Here is a 15249-nt window from a genome sequence, read left to right on the forward strand (position 1 = left end):
AATTGGCCCCAGTTTCATCCTTGAACACCTTTTGTGCCTTTTTCCTCTGCTAGAACTTATATTTGGAAGGAGTCACACAATTTTTTTTTTTTTTTTTTGCAAAAAGTGCTGCATCTTAGCACGTAGTTTCCTTTCTGCTTTAATAAGGAAGGATTGTTTGTGGGAGGAAAATTGAGTCCGGTTGTGCCCTGACAAAGGCTCAGACGTGGCAGGATGTTTTCCTGGAATATATGTATGTGTGGCCTGGGCGCTCCTGGGCAGTGCTGTGGCAAGCAGGTAGCTGGTATCTAATGTGTGTTCACCTGGAGGTGAGCTTCAGGGAGATTTGTGTGCCCAGCTTCATGCTGCTGAAATGTCACAAGATGTCACACTTAAACTACCAGCATGTGTAAATTAATCTTTGTAATGTATAAAACACATTTGCCATCTTTCATAGGGTAGATTTAATCATGGTAGTGTAGTTAATTAAATGTTATGTTTGTGTCTAGGAAAGGCCCAGGAATGGAGGAGGGAGCCAGTGTCACAGGGTGGTGTTTCAGGGATAGGGTCAGGAGAAAATGCTGTGTTACCTCCCCAGAGAATCAAATGAGGCTTGTACAAAGGGATGGTAGCACAGGCACCAGGTAGCACTGAACCATTAGCTGTGTATTCAGCACGTCTCTGAACTAGCCCAAAACAATTGCTTTTGCTGGGACCTCCTTTTTTTTTTTTAAACTACTATTTCTTGTGGTGGTGGTGGTTTTGGTTGTGTTGGGTTTTTTTGGTTTTTTTTGTTTGGTTGGTTGGGTTTTTTTAATAAGAACTTACTTAAGATTCTCATATACTACTCTTAGGATGCTAGGAAGAGTGTTTGCTCTGCAATTAAGTAGACAGATTAAATTACAGAAGGACTTTCACTCTTTCTTTCTGAGCAACAGATCATGTCTATAGCTTAACTATTTAACAGGATTCCTGATTCTTTGCATGGTGCCTTTCATCACTTGGCTCTACTTCCATAGTGGTTTCATTGCCAGGTCTTTGTGCATCTGTGGCTATATAATGCTGACCGTAAAGAGACAGTTACAGGGCTGTGTCTGTTCCTTGACCTGAATGATAAGCATCCTTTTAACTAGGAAGTAATTAATTTCCAACATTTGATGCATTCTTTAATTAAAATATATCACAATGATTGAGATAAAGGCCAGCAGTTCCCTTTCAGCACTGATGCAAACATAAATGGGGTTCCTCTAGAAAAGCCAGGATTGCTTCCTGGACCAGCCCTGGTTATCGCAAATTACAACCAGCCACTGAGAGCAGGATAAAGAAACCTGATGATGTATCTGGGTGGGCAATAGGACATCAGTCAGCTTTTAAAATCCCCCCAAACAGGCTCACTCTCCTACTGGCAAAATCCTTGTAAAAGCACATGTATGCTTAACCTCTCTGACAGAGGGGTGGTGTCCGCAGATACAGGGAATGACTATTCAGTCATAGTCTGGACTATACCTGCAGGGTGGAGTTACTCAGAATTAGCTATTTGCATGTTCTCTGCCCCAATTTTCACCTGCATTTCCTTTTGTATAGACAGTCTTTTAGATAACAATTTTGTATAGGCTTGTTCATGACAGGAGGACATTTGCAAAACATCTTATGACAAATGATATGGAGACCATCTCATCCTTTCATAGGATTGCAGTGAACCTTCAATCTTGCAAATATTTCTGCAGACTAATGGAGGGGATTGGACAACATGACTGCAGGCTCAGCTGTACAACCCTTAGACACTGTTTATTAGTTGATTATATTTATGAATAAGCACTGCCTTTATAGGCCACAAAAATTTAACTCTTAGCAAAATCTGTTTCCTCTGAGGAAATGAGATGTCTCCTCATCAGTAGGCTCTGGATAAAATAAGAGGTTTTACACTAAGTGCACCAGTTTCTATGACTTTTTTCGAAAAACTGAAGAATGTGGGGAAGCTAGTAGCACAAAAAACAGGAGACTCAGCTGCATTTGTGCACGCAGCTCCCCAGGGTTTGCTGGGCATGCTACCTTCTGCATTCGTCGCTGGCACTAAAGGCAAGTGCTTTACAAATGGGAAAGATTTTTTTTCAGTGATAAAACTCACAGCAACCTCAAAGGCAATGGGAACCTTTATTTTGATTATTTTCAATGTATTGACATTGTCCTTTTATGCAAACTTAACTGTAAAACACTCTTGAGATACTGCATAGAAAATACACATAGGAAAAAACATATATACACTTTCATAAAAATAGAATACATCTTGGCAAAATTACTTGTGTACAGTGTATTGACATTATTGAACCAAACTTACATCATCTTTGGAGAAAAATGTTCCATTTGCAAAAAAACCCAAACCATTTTAAGTGAGGTGGGAGTACTGAAATGGATATGGTTTTGAGCTAAATAAACGGCTATACCAGAATGTCAGAGAAAAAAAAAAAAAGGTTATAAAATACCTGCTGTATGAAGTAGAAGTAGCCATGTTGTGTTTTCTTCCAAAAAATAGTGACATCTCTAAACTTGCATGGAAATCAAATATACCAGTTCCAAATTCTACTGTAGATTGTTTAGCTGAAAACAAACTTTAATATCATTTGTTTCAGCATTTGCAACCATTTGGTACAGTGGGTATTTGGTTTTTTGAGCACACGATGTAGTATATTACAGCCCTAATTCTATCAGGTATTTGATAAGAAACAAAATACAATTTTATATCTATTGGAAAACATTTAGCAACCTTTAAAATGTGTAGACCACTTGAAATTACGGGGTTTTTTTTCTTTTGGTTAGGCTTTTCTTTAGTTGCTTTCAACAGAGGCTGCTCCTTGCTTACTGCTTTGACCACAGAGGCTGCTCCTTGCTTAGTGCTTTGACCTCATACTTCAGCTCATACTTTGATTTTTCTGCTGGTTTTCAGAATAAACTGTGGAAAATGACTATTCCAGTGTAATAAATAAAGCAAGTGGTAACAGGGCCTCAGAGCCATGGATTTTCCTCTTGAATTTGAATAATGGGACTGGATAGGCAGCCTTGGGGAAGGAGGGAAAAAGAAAAGAGCATAGCACCATTTTCAAGTTACATGGTTCACAACTGTTTGGCAGGCAGTAGAGAGTCTGGAAGTGGTAATACCCACTGACATTTATGAATGTGGTTAAAATACTGTGATTACTGTCAAGTAGTTTGGGTGCTTAATAGGGATAGGCTGACACAGCTATATAAACAATGAAAGTTGTCCGATACTCAATATTTCCATCGACACTGTAGGATAAGGCTCTGACTCCCATGCGGTAAGTCTTTGGCTCTTGCAGCGGTCGGGTGGTGAACACGACTCCTTTCAAGTTCTCATCTCTCAGGGCAAATGGGATTGCTGGGTCCTCATCTGCCATTAAGAAAGTTGTCCTTGGGTGAATGACTTGATCATGAGTATAGGCAACCAGGCGGATTAAATCCTGACCAGCAGCTATGCCAAAGGGGAGGGAAAGGAGTTTGTATTCCAAGGCATAGGTACTCAGATCACACTCCAAGTCATTGGCCGGGCAGTTTTTCAGACAGAACCTAGGAATAAGCAGAGCACTTTAGCCCAGGGAGAAGGCATGATATTGTAAGTACTGCAATAGGTCTTAAAGGATGAATTCTTTCCCTGTTTACCCTGTTGCTTAATTTAAATTTCTCTACAAAGATAATATACTGATGCAGCCTTTATCCATTGTTCCTTTAAAGTTGTAGCCCAGTTTAATGTCTCATTTTCCCCTCAACAGATCATCTCATAAAGTGCCAAGAGGTAACGTAAAGATACTGAATACAATATTTGTCATTGAAGTCGATGGTATATGTTTTAGTGACCTTGCTCTTTGATGTTAGAGTTGGAAAGGTTGGTTTAAACTGTACGGGGCGGCTCCATTTGAGCTGTCTGTGTGTTAGATCATAAAATAAAGAATTTGGAATGAAGAAGGGCAAAATAAATTTTACTTCTATTAATCAAAAGTCAAAATAGGAGATACGTTAGCTCTGCTTCTCAGTACTAACAGAGGTCAAAGAACATTATCTATTTCAACTTGTGTCATTCCAGTTTAGTTTGATCACAAAAGATGGTTTCTGACTATGAAACAAGCTATTTCCTTGAGTATATCAAAGGTTAAAAGAAATTAATGTTTTTTCCAGAACAGGAAAATAGAGTAACTTAAAAATAACAAAACTTACCATGAACTGTAGCATTATTTTCATGACTAAAAGAATATTTTAAATGCTTTGACATTGACAGCAATTTAGGCCTTTAGAGAAGTCAGAAAACTTAGATGCAAAGGCAACCCCATAAGTGACAAATGGCACTGAATCAGCAGAAAGAATCACAGCGCACTGCCCACCGGGATTCATATAGTAAAGGAACATTCTGGTGCTATTTTCTTTTGAACTAATAGTAAAATGCTGCATGGATAGAGCAAGCCAGCCAGCTTGCCTGCGGCCACTGCTTTATGGTTCTGCTGCAGGGGAAACCAATGATCATCTTGAATGTCAGTGCTTTACCTTAAGCTAGTATGAGCTTTACTGGTGTCAGTCAAACTTTATCTAAGTTTCTTCTCACGAATACAGGTTAAGGATCCAAGCTTGGGGTGGGTAAAAGGGGCTGAAAATAAAACGTACCCTGAAAGAGGCTCTCGCTGATAGTTTGGTGGACAAGGTGTGTCTATGCACTGGTAGCTTCCTCTCATGTTGAAACACATCTGATTTGATCCACAGTTAATGTTCTGTTCGAGGCACTCATCAATATCTGAATGTAAAAAACATGCAAATGATCAATTGCTGGTAAAAGAAAGTAAGGGTTAAAAACAAGCTGGGTCAGTAAAGGTTGAGCAGACTGCAGAGTGTACCTCTGCACACAGTGAAATCTTTCAGAATCCAGTCTTGCTGTTTGAGGCACTAGAGCCAGGAGTTCCAATAACATGCATTTATTATTGTTGGCATTTTATTATTGTGCAGGATGGCATATTGTGCTAGAGCTGCCATACAGCCACGATCCAACATAAACCACAGTTGTCTTGTCATAGTTGTCTTGTTGTTAATGGTTTTTTTGTGGATCAGAAAATCTAACAGTACCTTTTTTTGACAGAGGCAGATTAAGGATTATATTGGGTTTGGTCCTAGAGCTGCTGTCTATTTGCCTGGAGTTAAGTGTGTAACATAAGGTCACATGAGGAGAATTCAGAGAATAAGAAGTTGCAATTTGCTGGTCTAACTTGCTGGTGTTTTATGAAGCATTAAAATGTGAAATATAAAAACTTCTGAAATTTGAAATTTTGAATGACAAATCTCATATAGCAAATTCAGAGAAGTGGCTTTTACATATATTGAACATGATTTGTATCTTACTTATTTACAAGTATATTTCTGAACACTGAAATGAATCCCTGTACCTTGACAGGTTTTGCCATTGGGTGTAAGGCGATAACCAGATGGACAAGTACACTGGTAACTTCCCAGGGTGTTTCTGCATTCATGCTGACAGGTATCTCTGGTTTCACATTCGTCGATGTCTGAGGAAAGAAACACGAACACATACACATCAGGATTATTTGAACCTGGTATGAACCAAGGTATTTTTTTGTACTACTTATATACAAGCATATGGACAGAGTTGGTGGAAGTTGTGTGGATCTTGTTTTCTGATGGGGTTGAATGTCTAAGAGGAGCAAATCCTTTCACACCTTACCTGTGCCATTCCTTAAAGCTTTTTAATAATTAAAGTCCTCACCTCTTTTGATGGCAGCCTAGAATAATATGTATTCTAGCTGGAGAAACCAGTCCTGATACAGAGTTCTGGGAAGAAAGGGGGACATGCAATCTGTATACAACGACAAGGTTATACAAATACAGTCTTGCCCCAAAAAGCAAGCTGAGCTGCCTGGTAATAAGGTTTAGGCAATATGGTTAGGAAATGCCCAGATTAATTATCTTGTCAGAGGAAGCCTTGACAGTGGGGAAGTTGTTCTTACAGTTAATCCCTCCTCAGGCAAAGCTGTTTCCCTTCCAAACTGATCTTCGTTGTGCCATGGGGATGAATTAAGCTCAGTATCTGGGAAGACTATCAATAAATGCTCTTAACTTTTTTTTAATATCCCTCTCAAATATAGAAGTACCAGACCACTTTATGTAAAATTTTCAAAGCAGACTAGTGTGATTTAGACACAGATCATATATAATTATAATTTCTTTTGAAATGTCTGCCTAATTCAGGAGAGCAACAGAGATCCTACTCAAGTTAGTCTCGTGCAAGAGTTAAGACTTGCATGATTAAAACAGTGGAAGGAAGGTCTTTGCTTCCCCTCTCTTTGTCTGATTTACAGGGGTTGCGTTAGATAAAAACGCACAGAAACAGCTGTGACTGTAGAAGTTTACAGTATGTTGTTATCAAATCCTGATGGTTGTCTCTTGAAAGAACTTTAAAAAAAAAAGCATCATTTGGGTGTATTTTTCATATTAAACTAATTTTTAAATTTAGATGTTTATTCCAATGAAAAAGAAGTACAAGAATATTAACTAATTCAAACTGGACGCTGGGGTGAAGATCATAGATTTTAGCTTAACCGTTTCATCAGCAGTAGCTATATTCCTCGGTCTTTCAATTAAACTGGTATACCCATAACAAACTGCACATATACGACTACTGAAGTGTCTTTGATGCCTGCCTATCTATAACTTTTATTAGTAAAAGTATATTCATATTTTTCAACATTATATATTATTTATTGCTATATAATTACAGCAATAAATCTGGTTGCTAGAATCTAGCTGTAGATCACTGTATTTATCCTAGAAGGATACTGTGCCTCCTATGAAGTGCCACTGGCATATATGCTAGGTGGAGGCACATAGCTAACGCACCACGAACTATGTTAAATGCACTGGGACAAGCTTTAGTAAGGCCTAGACTGCAGTACCCTTAGTCCTGAACTCAGCAATATTATCACAAAATAACTTAACTGAATAATTTTTTTTTCTTAAGCCAGATTTTGCCAACTTAACTCATGTTTTGCGTATCTTAAGAGAAGCATATTTCAAAAGATTAACTCATTTTTTATATCCCTATGTGCCCTCTGTGTAAAGCATCAGGTCTGGTGACCCCTTCTGAAAGACAAGGTGAGCCCTGGCTCACAGCACAGCAGCCCCTCTCGCCCAGGTCTGTTCAGCTTTTCAGGGCAGGGAGGGGAACGTGGTCTGGGGAGTATAAGTGTGAGCGCCCATTTTCCGGCTCCAGACCAGCAGTTACAGAAGGTCTAGATCCAGACGCCAACTACTGCCATGTGAGAAAAACCTGACATTTCTAACTTCTGAGCAATAGCGTGGGTTTTTTTTTTAACTTCTTAGTTTCCTCACATTTAGTGCAAATCAGTCAATGAACAGTACAGACTGCTGTTCCTTTTGACTTTCACAAGGAGCTGAATTAAATTTTCAGTATTTGTGAAAATAGCAGCATTTCATTGGAAAACCTCAGAAAAGCTCAGGGAGTAAGGAGGAAGTGAGCTAAATGCTTGATAGTTGGAGGTGCCAAATACCTTTGTTTCCTGGTGGTCTTAGAGTGTGCTCTGAGGCTTTGCACCTCTTTAAAAAAAAAAAAAAAAAAAATGGGGGCAGAGCTTGGCAGTTACTATAACTACCCTGCTCTCCTCATCGCAGAAAAAGAAATGGCAGTGCTGTCATTGTCACAGCTTATGACAAATCCCCTATTTGTTTACTTATAATCAATCTCTCCACACTCGGTGAATTACATTTCAACCTGCCACATATCATAACTACAGATAATTTAAAAGCTTCTGCTTATACTGCCCACATAGCAGTGACTAACCGTCCTGTAGCAGCACTGGCATTGGCCTTAGTGCGCTCAATTGTAAAATCTTTATTCAAAATCTTTTTGAACCAGATTATTACTACCATCAGTGGGAATCTGGCATAAGCAACATCCCCAGGACTAGATTGGGTCTACTGGTGTTTTTTGAAGTGTGAGAAAATTCACAAAGGTGAGCTACCGTAATCAGAAGAAAGAGAATAACAGAGGGAAATAATTTGCAAACACACAATAAGCAGCACAATTAAAACAAGAGTTTACATGGAGGATTTTTGAAAACATTTTTGCTACACGTGCTCAGGAGCCAAGAACATGCAGAACTCTCTGAATATTTATCAGGGTAATACAAAAATAAACCACAGCACCACAAACCATCAGCCCCTGGTGTATATGAAACAGTAACCTAAGAATGACGACCAAAACAAGAGAATTGCATAGATATGACTGACATTTACCTACACATCTGTAATTTCTTGCCTCATAGCCTTCAGGACAAGTTTCTCTAATGTTCCTTCTAGTCCTGGAGAAAGGTATTCTGCTGTTTCTATACTCTGAGAAGGAGCTGTAGAGGTTTGAGGAGTGCCTGTAATATTGTTGAGGTTGATAGTTGTCTCTCACAGGGGAGAATTGAGCATAGCTATAGCTATTGTAATAGGCACCATAATTTGGCAATCTCTCCAATCCAGCGCAAGATTTCCCATCACCTAATAAATGTTGTCCAGGTGGACAGATACACTTGAAGCTGCCGGGGGTGTTGGTGCATTGAAATGCACAGGGTTTAGGCACTTGTTCACATTCATTAATGTCTGCTCATGTGACATGATCCAGAGCAACAAACCATGTGGAAAGGAGAAAAAAACAAACAAACAACACATAACTATATATATACATATATACTTATCAGTCTGTGGAACACACTGAAGACATAAAAGTGAGATCTTGAAGGCAGTAAAATATGGAGAACACAATGCCGAGTAGGCAAGTTATTCTGTCCTGTACAGTAATACACCTTTATTCTTCCTCTAACTCTGCTTGTGACATACGACTGTGCTCACGCAGGACAAGAGCTCTGCTGAAAGTCTTGCCTCGAGTGTTACTGCAGGTAAGGTGTGGCTATAAAACAGGGATCCAAATCCGTTCCCCTGCTTTTGCAAAAGCAGGGCTGTGTGTGACAGCCTGAAAGGAGCTGGCTGGAGTTCCTGCTGGTTACCAGAAAAGATGCAGTCTGAGAAATAAGTGGCCCTTAGGGCCCACACTGTTCATTGTTTCAGCCTAAGCTGCTCACTACTACTTGAGTAATTATTTTTTTTTTTCTTAAGTGCTCCACAGATGTGTGGGAGAAGCTATTGGGCCCTTCTTTAAAGGAGGATACTTAACATGGAGCATTCTTGAGAAGTACAGTGTTAGAAATTCATTCAAACTAGCACTGAGGGAAGCTCAAAAGCTCCGATACGGTTATTGTACTCTGCATCAGGGGAAAAATCAGTTCTTGAGGACAAGTCACAGGGCTGCAGGGGAAGGAGGTCAGGTATGTTCTAACCTTTCATGTTCTTATTGGTCATTCCAGCTATGAAAGGTTGGAGACTTAACAGTAAATATTAATTCACTTTTGTACAATTAAAAAATAGAATTTTTTTTTCCCCTAAGGAATGCCTTTTTTTTTTTTTTAAGTTGTTTCCCTTTAAATTGTAATCCAAAGTAATTTGACCAACCCTAGCAGTAAATACCCATCCTTAAATCAAAATAGAGTAGTGAGCATACAAAGTATGGTAAAGGGTTTAAGGATTTAACATGATGAGTGTCCTTCACGCAAAATAAAGTAAATATGAGTGTTCTTGGATACTGTAGGACCAGGCCTTCCCTCACAGTCTCTCTGGCACTACCAGAAATAAATTTTCTAAAATTTTCATCAAGTTACTTCAGGCCCAGCTGAAAATTTGACATTCACGGTATTCCTTTTCAAACTTACATTCATTCTTTACTAGAAAAAGCCAAAAATCTGCTAATTCCAAACAGGAATGTGCAACTCCGCAATGACCAGAAATAAATAACCTGATATTAACATACATAACAACATACGTATAATTGACATATATTATAAACCTTTTTTTACTAGAATTTAAAGATTATCTTAAATGTTACTCAATAAGGGTTTAATTATTTCATATTAGTGGAAAGTGTGTATTCTTTAAATTATTATTGTAAAAATGCCATTAAGCTACTGTTATTACAGTTTCATTTTGGTTCACTCTGAACACAGTATTTTGAGCATACTTTGTAACCCTCCAAGACACAAATGCATGATAATGGCATTTAAAAAGTAATACTGTTCAGAAACATAGTAGAATATTAGATTGCATTTTTATTAAGTGTTTAATACTTTATATATTTTAAAGTTTTAAAGAACTTCTGAGGGTATTAATAATAAAACGTTTTGAGAGTTGGAAATCCAGGGATAATTATTGCTGGGTATTGCAGTATTTTCCAATTGTTATTTCACAAACACATAACTGAAACTTTGTATATTAGTTGAAATATCATTAGGGTAATATTGTCAGGTGTTATAAACAAGAGAACTTCATTTTTAATACAGCAACGACTAATACAAATTTTAAGTTTATATTCCTTCATTGTGTGCTTAAGATGAAAAATATATTACACATATACATGTAGAAGAATGCTGAAACTCATTATTTCGTTAGCGCTCATCTGTTTTCGAATTGCTGAGTTTAACATTCTTTACCTGCATAAAACAGACAATAGGTATGTGCACTAACATCTTTACAACCACCAATGTCCTTGGAACAAGTTGTGGATAAGCAACAGAAGACTATCATAGAAATAATGAAAGAAAACAGGTGAAAATTCAAGCAATTTCTTTTGTAGGATCATCCTGTGCAATACAAGCAAAACTGAAGGCAGCAAGTCATTTGCATTTATGCCATAGCCATCCCTGTGAGAAGTGTTTGCTGACTGACTGGTAAGCCTAAGTCTCCACTGGACAGTATCCCTTTGATTATGCACTATGAATATTAAATATTTGCAAGAACAAGGTGAAATGACTTTGAAACTCAAATAGCTAAATTCTCATGCATTCTTTAACTTGAAGAATAATATTTGATTTTAAATTCTAGATAGTGTTGCACATGTTATATGCAAAAGTGCATATAGCTATGGGTGTTGTGATGACAAATGAGCATCTTATCCCCATCTAACAGACAAGGAATTGTGAACTCTTCTCTGTGCTCGCTGGGAACATTAACAAACTGGATTTTATTAACACATGTGAACTAATACCTTTGATGCATCTATATTTTAAATATATTTTCAAGCAGATAAAAATTCAAAGGTGCATAAAGGTCATACTTTAAGAGGGAGCTTTCAGTGCTCCTTGGTCAGAAGACAGCTTTAGGACAGCTGCTAGTGTTTTGTGAAAATCTGTAGTCCTAGACTTTATCTAGCTTATTACTGTCAGAAATTTAAATGGTTTTAATATATGCTAAGGAGTCTGGGATTGATTTTATTTCAGTAGAGGGGCAGCTGGTAGAAGTAATGTCTTGGTCTACAGCCAAACAGTTTCTTACTGCAATTTAATCTGTTTAAAAAAAACCCAAACAACAACAACATTCCTGGCTTTTGGTAGTCCAAAATCTTAGGTTGTTTAAAAAGAAAAAAAAATCCTATTCTCCAAAGCAGCTATTTATCACTTACAAAAGCTAATCTTGAAGAAGTCATCATGGAGGAATGCTTCTCTGATAGAAGCAACATGAGAGCAACTGAAACCAACTTCACTTAGGGTCATATACCAACATTGATAAATCATTATCATCAGGGTGGATCAGCTTTTATATTTTAAATATTCTACATAAATACAGAAAGGGTGAATCTAAATGATCCTAGTACCATCCTGAGGTCGACTAAATGCCAGGGGAAGTGTTTTATGCACTTGCACCAACACCATACATTAAACTCTCTTGCTATCCACGTTAGAGCTAACGAGAGCATCCTTCAAATGTGTGCGTGGGAGAAAGCTCTGCTTTTTATGCCAAAAGGTTCTACATAGATAGCATAGGGGAGTAACTACATGGTCAGCATTCCTGTTACTGACAAGAATCCTCCTTCCCTGCTGTGATCCACCCAAACCAGAAAGGGGAGCGTTGAGTGATAAATGCGTATCAGCTTCTTCCACTCTACCCAAATGGGGAACACCCTTTGCAATTCTAGTGGGTGGGTAAGTGTGTTTGTGCTGTTCGCTTGCAGAGGCGAGTTCTGGGTGTATCGTGGCTCTTGCAACACACTTCCTTTGGGTGTTCTCCTTTAGGGGAATCCACATCACTCCCTGCTTGACTGCCTTCAGGTGTGAATCAATGCAGTCCAGGCAATAGCCAGGCACATTTCACTGTCCAATCAACTAGCAAATCTGACCTGATTTTTATAATGAAGCCTTTTGTGGAGTGGTAGCTTGGCACATCCATCTACTAGGGCTTGGAGACCCTTGTATGCTTTGTTTTCAAAGTATGGACCTATAGCAATCTCCATTTGGACTCACTTAGTTTTGACTATTTGTTTTGAATGGGATGCTTTGTTTTAGATGGGTAATTTTGAACTTCAGAGCAAATTTGTCTATATAGCACAGTCTTCAAATGGGATAGCATTGTTGGATATGTTACAGCAGAAAGCCCAGCCAAAAGCAGCAGTGGAAAATACATGATACTAATGTGACTAGACAGCTTACCCACACAAGGTCTTCCAACTCCCTGGGACCGATATCCTCTTGGACACACACAACGGTAACTTCCTCGTGTGTTCTCACAAATCTGGTTATAGCGGCACTGGTGGGTTCCATCCCGGCATTCATCAATGTCTGCAAGCAACAAGGCAAGGGGAAGTAGTCAGATTTTTCTTGAAACTTCTTACAGCTTTAAACTTCTTCGTGTAGAAGGAATGCAGTTAAGCCACAAGTGAATTTGGCCCTCTAGATAGATTTGACCCCTGAACGTACACTTTTCTTAACTGGTGCCATGTTTAGGCATTACTCTATAACACTTTGTGTTACGAATCACAATCTGTCTTTCACAATCTGAAAGCAGATTTTGAGCAGATATACAGATAAATTTTTCAACCGTATTGCATTTACACACACTTTTTCTGTTAATTTTCAAAACTTTTCACTGAGGTTTCTAATGTGATCAGCTGTTCTCCAAAGAGATATAATCCATCTTCCTGTCATATCCCACTAGAAAAAAAGATTTGGTACTATATATAACAGCGGTTATGTTTAAAAGCATCCCAGATAAGCAGCAAGGACCTGTGATCTTGATTCAGAGCTCCCAAGACAAATTCTTAAGAAAGCATTCACACATGAGGCAAAACATTTCAGTCAATGAACAATTTGTAGAATTCAAGGTGACAACGCAGAAAAGATGCTGAGGAAAACCTTACTGTTCTTTCTTAAGAGCAATGGAAAAGGATACATCTATGCTTTTAATACCAACTACAAAAAAGTTAAATATGTATGTTCCCATAAATGAAAAAAAGTTGGTGCCTTAATATGTGCAAATCTTAATAACTGGAGATGGACTATCTTCAAGATTTTTTTTTTTTTAAATCATCATTATCCCCATGTTTACCATCATTGTACAGTACATTAACACTTCTACTCACCAATACAAGTTCCATTTTCTGCTTTGGTCATTCCATTGGGACACAGATCAATGCACTTATAGCCACCACGGGTGTTTTTGCAAAGTTGATCAGGCCTGCATACATTCTGCCTGCACTCATTTACATCTTATTTAAAAAAAAAAAAAAAAAGGCAAGAATGGAAACAAACTCTCTTCCTTACGCTCAATTCCTAAAGAGCAGAATAATCCAGCTGTAATTATACTGTGTCCACGCATTTGAATGCATTTCATGCACATTTATCAGTCAGCCCAATTCCCACTTCCTCTGGCTTTTAGTACTGCTTTACAAACAAATTCAGAAATACATACTAAATGTATCATCCACAGTAGGGTTTTCATTGATAAAGGTTTCCGCTAACAAATAAATGTTGAACTATGTCTATTGGAAAGAGGGAATGAACATTCAAAAATTCATTCATACCGATGCATTTTCGGCCCTTTAGCTGGTATCCTGGATCACAACCACAGTGGAAACTTCCTATAGTATTGAAGCAACGCTGATGACAGGAGTTGGACTCTTGACACTCATTAACATCTGTTGAACAATACAAATCCTTGATACCGTAGCTGTGAATTGCCTTGTTGTCATTTACCTGAACAGTGTTGTGGTTGAGTCAACATTCTGGGCTCTGCTTTGAGCTCTAGTTATTACACTATTGAGGTATGTTCAGAAGTGTTTACTTCTCTCACTTCTTTGTAAAAGAAAATGCACATGGGATACAAAAGCAAGAATTTTAGGTTATTCCCTGATAGGATTTTAATTTTATTTCTAAAGATGGAAAAAGCAAAAGGTTAAAAAAACCAAACAAACAAACCACACAACACAAAAAAACCAAACCACAAACCCCCACCTTAATAATGAAAATTTATAGACACTGTATGTGGAGACGCATATTTTAAAAAGTTACTTTCAATTGTGTGAAAGACGGCATTTTCAGTTTATGAAAGCTAACACCAAAAACCAAAGACCTCTCCATACCTTGGCAGCTAAATCCATCAGCTGTCCTCCTAAAACCATTCCCACATCTAACCACGCAGCGGTATGAGCCAATGATGTTTTCACAGTCCTGGCCAGCGTGGCAGGTATGTCCACCTAACGCACACTCATCAATATCTATAATTAAAAACAAGCTGTAAACCTCACTATGTCAAAATGAAACACAGATTAAGCAGTGTCTTGAGCATGACCAACTATGAAATACTTGATTGCAAATATATTCAGATATGAAATAATTAGAATACCACCAATAAATTATATTCTTATAATAAGAAAGTGGCCCAGTCCGAACAGAACATTCCCCTAGCAATTTAAGTGCCATGGGGCTTTTTGTATCCAACTGTCCACAGCAATACTTATCTTACCCTGACACGTTCTACCATCTGCAGAGATAGTGAGGCCTTTTGGACAGGAGCAGTAGTAAGATCCCATGGCGTTATGACAGGTATGGGAACAAGGATTTCGCACAGCACATTCGTCTTCGTCTGGAACAAGGAAACATTTGAAAAACTAGTGAGACTTCACAAGACTACAAGAAACTATACCAAACAAACCCTCCATAAGAGGTATATGTCTGGTAGAGCCCACAGGGCAAAACTAGATCTAGCAATGGAGCAGCTTCACAGAAACGGTTCAGCAGTGCATTCTCCACTCTTATTCTTACGGTTACCAAACCTACACTAACACAGCTTGCTGGAATCTTGTGTTAGCTCTGCAGGACT

At 38.3% G+C, this 15249-nt stretch overlaps 1 protein-coding gene across 1 annotated transcript in view; it reads right to left on the reverse strand.

Moving 5' to 3' along the window:
• Positions 1–2170: 2170 nt before the first annotated feature.
• The window catches only part of HMCN1 (hemicentin 1), a 203021-nt gene continuing 189942 nt past the window's right edge, over positions 2171–15249 (reverse strand). Inside the window, exons 99-107 of the mRNA XM_075509138.1 lie at positions 14893–15012; positions 14510–14644; positions 13952–14065; positions 13511–13636; positions 12582–12710; positions 8302–8652; positions 5418–5537; positions 4648–4774; positions 2171–3561 (exon numbers count right to left, since the gene is read on the reverse strand). Of these exons, the coding sequence (XP_075365253.1) occupies positions 3195–3561; positions 4648–4774; positions 5418–5537; positions 8302–8652; positions 12582–12710; positions 13511–13636; positions 13952–14065; positions 14510–14644; positions 14893–15012 (1589 nt within the window). The 3' untranslated portion in view covers positions 2171–3194. The remainder of the gene's footprint in view (positions 3562–4647; positions 4775–5417; positions 5538–8301; positions 8653–12581; positions 12711–13510; positions 13637–13951; positions 14066–14509; positions 14645–14892; positions 15013–15249) is intronic.

This window comes from Mycteria americana, chromosome 7 (genome assembly GCF_035582795.1).
Source record: "Mycteria americana isolate JAX WOST 10 ecotype Jacksonville Zoo and Gardens chromosome 7, USCA_MyAme_1.0, whole genome shotgun sequence".
In the NCBI taxonomy this organism is placed as follows: domain Eukaryota; kingdom Metazoa; phylum Chordata; class Aves; order Ciconiiformes; family Ciconiidae; genus Mycteria; species Mycteria americana.